This window comes from Dendrobates tinctorius, unplaced genomic scaffold (genome assembly GCF_039654945.1).
Source record: "Dendrobates tinctorius isolate UK_male_01 unplaced genomic scaffold, ASM3965494v1 ptg000200l, whole genome shotgun sequence".
Classification (NCBI taxonomy): Eukaryota; Metazoa; Chordata; class Amphibia; order Anura; family Dendrobatidae; genus Dendrobates; species Dendrobates tinctorius.
The window spans coordinates 656,193-662,255 of NW_027361867.1; the positions used below are offsets into that span (position 1 = coordinate 656,193).

The window sequence follows — 6,063 nt, forward strand, 5'->3', positions numbered from 1 at the left end:
ATACCCCTGTATAAGGATCTAGTGACGCTGTGTAGACTGTTATTCAGCATTGCTGTCTCCTCAGATTGTCAGCTCTTGTGATCAGTTCCCTGCTCCTCACTCCGGTCTCTCCTGTACAGTGAGGCCTCATTATACCCCTGTATAAGGATCTAGTGATGCAGTGTAGACTGTTATTCAGCATTGCTGTCTCCTCAGATTGTCAGCTCTTGTGATCAGGCCCCTGCTCCTCGCTCCGGTCTCTCCTGTACAGTGAGGCCTCATTATACCCCTGTATAAGGATCTAGTGACGCAGTGTAGACTGTTATTCAGCATTGCTGTCTCCTCAGATTGTCAGCTCTTGTGATCAGACCCCTGCTCCTCGCTCCGGTCTCTCCTGTACAGTGAGGCCTCATTATACCCCTGTATAAGGATCTAGTGACGCAGTGTAGACTGTTATTCAGCATTGCTGTGTCCTCAGATTGTCAGCTCTTGTGATCAGGCCCCCGCTCCTCGCTCCGTTCTCTCCTGTACAGTGAGGCCTCATTATACCAATGTATAAGGATCTAGTGACGCAGTGTAGACTGTTATTCAGCATTGCTGTGTCCTCAGATTGTCAGCTCTTGTGATCAGGCCCCTGTTCCTCGCTCCGGTCTCTCCTGTACAGTGAGGCCTCATTATACCCCTGTATAAGGATCTAGTGACGCAGTGTAGACTGTTATTCAGCATTGCTGTGTCCTCAGATTGTCAGCTCTTGTGATCAGGCCCCTGCTCCTCGCTCCGGTCTCTCCTGTACAGTGAGGCCTCATTATACCCCTGTATAAGGATCTAGTGACGCAGTGTAGACTGTTATTCAGCATTGCTGTGTCCTCAGATTGTCAGCTCTTGTGATCAGGCCCCTGCTCCTCGCTCCGGTCTCTCCTGTACAGTGAGGCCTCATTATACCCCTTTATAAGGATCTAGTGACGCAGTGTAGACTGTTATTCAGTATTGCTGTGTCCTCAGATTGTCAGCTCTTGTGATCAGGCCCCCGCTCCTCGCTCCGTTCTCTCCTGTACAGTGAGGCCTCATTATACCAATGTATAAGGATCTAGTGACGCAGTGTAGACTGTTATTCAGCATTGCTGTGTCCTCAGATTGTCAGCTCTTGTGATCAGGCCCCTGCTCCTCGCTCCGGTCTCTTCTGTACAGTGAGGCCTCATTATACCCCTGTATAAGGATCTAGTGATGCAGTGTAGACTGTTATTCAGCATTGCTGTGTCCTCAGATTGTCAGCTCTTGTGATCAGGCCCCTGCTCCTCGCTCCGGTGTCTCCTGTACAGTGAGGCCTCATTATACCCCTGTACAAGGATCTAGTGACGCAGTGTAGACTGTTATTCAGCATTGCTGTTTCCTCAGATTGTCAGCTCTTGTGAGCAGGCCCCTGCTCCTCGCTCCGGTGTCTCCTGTACAGTGAGGCCTCATTATACCCCTGTATAAGGATCTAGTGACGCAGTGTAGACTGTTATTCAGCATTGCTGTTTCCTCAGATTGTCAGCTCTTGTGATCAGGCCTCTGCTCCTCACTCCGGTCTCTCCTGTACAGTGAGGCCTCATTATACCCCTGTATAAGGATCTAGTGATGCAGTGTAGACTGTTATTCAGCATTGCTGTGTCCTCAGATTGTCAGCTCTTGTGATCAGGCCCCTGCTCCTCGCTCCGGTCTCTCCTGTACAGTGAGGCCTCATTATACCCCTGTATAAGGATCTAGTGACGCAGTGTAGACTGTTATTCAGCATTGCTGTCTCCTCAGATTGTCAGCTCTTGTGATCAGGCCCCTGCTCCTCGCTCCGGTCTCTCCTGTACAGTGAGGCCTCATTATACCCCTGTATAAGGATCTAGTGACGCAGTGTAGACTGTTATTCAGCATTGCTGTCTCCTCAGATTGTCAGCTCTTGTGATCAGGCCCCTGCTCCTCGCTCCGGTCTCTCCTGTACAGTGAGGCCTCATTATACCCCTGTATAAGGATCTAGTGACGCAGTGTAAACTGTTATTCAGCATTGCTGTTTCCTCAGATTGTCAGCTCTTGTGATCAGGCCCCTGCTCCTCGCTCCGGTCTCTCCTGTACAGTGAGGCCTCATTATACCCCTGTATAAGGATCTAGTGACGCAGTGTAGACTGTTATTCAGCATTGCTGTGTCCTCAGATTGTCAGCTCTTGTGATCAGGCCCCCGCTCCTCGCTCCGGTCTCTCCTGTACAGTGAGGCCTCATTATACCCCTGTATAAGGATCTAGTGACGCAGTGTAGACTGTTATTCAGTATTGCTGTGTCCTCAGATTGTCAGCTCTTGTGATCAGGCCCCCGCTCCTCGCTCCGTTCTCTCCTGTACAGTGAGGCCTCATTATACCAATGTATAAGGATCTAGTGACGCAGTGTAGACTGTTATTCAGCATTGCTGTGTCCTCAGATTGTCAGCTCTTGTGATCAGGACCCTGCTCCTCGCTCCGGTCTCTCCTGTACAGTGAGGCCTCATTATACCCCTGTATAAGGATCTAGTGACGCAGTGTAGACTGTTATTCAGCATTGCTGTGTCCTCAGATTGTCAGCTCTTGTGATCAGGCCCCTGCTCCTCGCTCCGGTGTCTCCTGTACAGTGAGGCCTCATTATACCCCTGTACAAGGATCTAGTGACGCAGTGTAGACTGTTATTCAGCATTGCTGTTTCCTCAGATTGTCAGCTCTTGTGATCAGGCCCCTGCTCCTCGCTCCGGTGTCTCCTGTACAGTGAGGCCTCATTATACCCCTGTATAAGGATCTAGTGACGCAGTGTAGACTGTTATTCAGCATTGCTGTGTCCTCAGATTGTCAGCTCTTGTGATCAGGCCCCTGCTCCTCGCTCCGGTGTCTCCTGTACAGTGAGGCCTCATTATACCCCTGTATAAGGATCTAGTGACGCAGTGTAGACTGTTATTCAGCATTGCTGTGTCCTCAGATTGTCAGCTCTTGTGATCAGGCCCCTGCTCCTTGCTCCGGTCTCTCCTGTACAGTGAGGCCTCATTATACCCCTGTATAAGGATCTAGTGACGCAGTGTAGACTGTTATTCAGCATTGCTGTCTCCTCAGATTGTCAGCTCTTGTGATCAGGCCCCTGCTCCTCTCTCCGGTCTCTCCTGTACAGTGAGGCCTCATTATACCCCTGTATAAGGATCTAGTGACGCAGTGTAGACTGTTATTCAGCATTGCTGTCTCCTCAGATTGTCAGCTCTTGTGATCAGGCCCCCGCTCCTCGCTCCGTTCTCTCCTGTACAGTGAGGTCTCATTATACCCCTGTATAAGGATCTAGTGACGCAGTGTAGACTGTTATTCAGCATTGCTGTGTCCTCAGATTGTCAGCTCTTGTGATCAGGCCCCTGCTCCTCGCTCCGGTCTCTCCTGTACAGTGAGGCCTCATTATACCAATGTATAAGGAGCTAGTGACGCAGTGTAGACTGTTATTCAGCATTGCTGTGTCCTCAGATTGTCAGCTCTTGTGATCAGGCCCCTGCTCCTCGCTCCGGTCTCTCCTGTACAGTGAGGCCTCATTATGCCCCTGTATAAGGATCTAGTCACGCAGTGTAGACTGTTATTCAGCATTGCTGTTTCCTCAGATTGTCAGCTCTTGTGATCAGGCACCTGCTCCTCGCTCCGGTCTCTCCTGTACAGTGAGGCCTCATTATACCCCTGTATAAGGATCTAGTGACGCAGTGTAGACTGTTATTCAGCATTGCTGTATCCTCAGATTGTCAGCTCTTGTGATCAGGCCCCTGCTCCTCGCTCCGGTCTCTCCTGTACAGTGAGGCCTCATTATACCCCTGTACAAGGATCTAGTGACGCAGTGTAGACTGTTATTCAGCATTGCTGTCTCCTCAGATTGTCAGCTCTTGTGATCAGGCCCCTGCTCCTCGCTCCGGTCTCTCCTGTACAGTGAGGCCTCATTATACCCCTGTATAAGGATCTAGTGACGCAGTGTAGACTGTTATTCAGCATTGCTGTCTCCTCAGATTGTCAGCTCTTGTGATCAGGCCTCTGCTCCTCACTCCGGTCTCTCCTGTACAGTGAGGCCTCATTATACCCCTGTATAAGGATCTAGTGACGCAGTGTAGACTGTTATTCAGCATTGCTGTCTCCTCAGATTGTCAGCTCTTGTGATCAGGCCCCCGCTCCTCGCTCCGTTCTCTCCTGTACAGTGAGGTCTCATTATACCCCTGTATAAGGATCTAGTGACGCAGTGTAGACTGTTATTCAGCATTGCTGTTTCCTCAGATTGTCAGCTCTTGTGATCAGGCCCCTGCTCCTCGCTCCGGTCTCTCCTGTACAGTGAGGCCTCATTATGCCCCTGTATAAGGATCTAGTCACGCAGTGTAGACTGTTATTCAGCATTGCTGTTTCCTCAGATTGTCAGCTCTTGTGATCAGGCCCCTGCTCCTCGCTCCGGTCTCTCCTGTACAGTGAGGTCTCATTATACCCCTGTATAAGGATCTAGTGACGCAGTGTAGACTGTTATTCAGCATTGCTGTTTCCTCAGATTGGTGGGCACTGATCTGATTAAGGAAAGTGCCACTGACTGGGTGTGCCTTTCCTACCCTCCCCTTACCCCTGATTGGTTCGGGCATGACAGCTGCCCTTCCATGATTTAATGAGGTGGGATTTAAGTATGGGGAGCCAATTGGGATAAAGAAGGGATTAGCACAGCCCCTTCCTATGTATATAAAGTCCTGGGATTTTAGCAGCCCTTCCTCTTCCTCCGTTCACTGCGGTCCTGGAAGTGCTTTTTTAGCACTGTCTGGCAGGAAGATGGCAGATTCTCTGATGGAGGCCCTGCGAGCTCAGGTTATGCAGGAGGGTGAGCCCTGGTTTCGGACATTGGTAGAGGGGATCAGCGCTCACCTGTCCTCGGCGGTTATGCCCCCTGGCGCGGTTCCAGCGGCAGTCGCCCCGGCCGCCACCGCTGTGGCTCAGTGTGTGCAGCCGGCGGCGGGGGGGCGGGGAGGAGGCAGGCGGTCTGAGCGCCGAACCCGCCCTCCTCTGCATCTTCGGGAGGCCTCACCGGTGCCTGTCGGGGTTCGTGGGCGGAGCGCGGTGAGGCGGCGACATTACAGGACGCGGCGCCGCGGTCTCCGGCAGCAGCACGCCGCAGCGCCAGCGTGCGCACGTCAAGGACAGCGTCTAAAGAGTCGGGTATAGGGAGGGAGGTGTGGGGTCAGCACAGCATGGGGCTGCCGGTCGTGGCGGCGGGGCCCATTATGGGGAGCAGGAATAGTACCTCCTCCGCCGGGTCGGCGGAGGAGGCGAGCCATGAACAGGCCACGGTGGCTTTGGGGGGGGTACAGGGCCAAGCCACAGCTCTGCAGCAGCCGGGATCAAGCCCTGCTCAGCCGCCCTTGATTACGCCCGTTAGTGTCACAAGGGGTAGCTTAGATACAGGGGCAACTGGGGCTTCTTATAATGATGCCCAGTCTCCGGCGGCCCATGCCCCGAATGTTATGGATGCAGAAGGGGTTACAGTGGTCCATGCAGGGGTAAGGGGTTCCCCAGGCAGGAGGGAGGACAGGCGTAGGCGCCAGAGATCCTCGTCCTCTTATTCGTCGTCCCCACAGACGCGGCGGGAGCGTCGCACTTCTCGGAGGAATAGGAAGAGGTCCCGGCGGTCGGGGCGCAGGGAAACTTCTCGTGGTCGTCATCATCATCAGTCCTCGAGGCGTGGCTCCCCATCTTCGGTGTCGGAGGTGTCCAGCACGTCTGCGAGTCCTGAACATGGCCAGGGCCCTCCTCCTAGTCATCGGGAGTCGAGGGCGCGGTCAAGGACTTTCAGCCTGGTCGAGGTGGCCGTGCCTCCCAGGGCTTCAAGTCGCAGCACGTTCAGCCAGGAGAGGTGTCCAGGAGCCGGAGTACCTCCATCGATGGGAGTCCCTCCTCCATCAGCGGACACGGGTGAGTGTTCCCTTTTGGGACTAAAAAGTGCGGATAATGCTGTGGTTCTTTCAGCTCTTAAGGCGTTGCTTGGGCAATTGCCCTTAACATCCGATGTTGTACAAGACAAAGCAAAAGTTGATACCGCACCAGCGGGAGT

At 53.1% G+C, this 6,063-nt stretch overlaps 1 protein-coding gene across 1 annotated transcript in view; it reads right to left on the minus strand.

Moving 5' to 3' along the window:
• LOC141056805 (uncharacterized) overlaps window positions 1-5,705 on the minus strand; it is an 85,476-nt gene extending 79,771 nt beyond the window's left edge. The window contains exon 1 of the mRNA XM_073553288.1: window positions 5,589-5,705. Coding sequence (XP_073409389.1) covers window positions 5,589-5,705 — 117 coding nt within the window. The remainder of the gene's footprint in view (window positions 1-5,588) is intronic.
• Window positions 5,706-6,063: the final 358 nt, after the last annotated feature.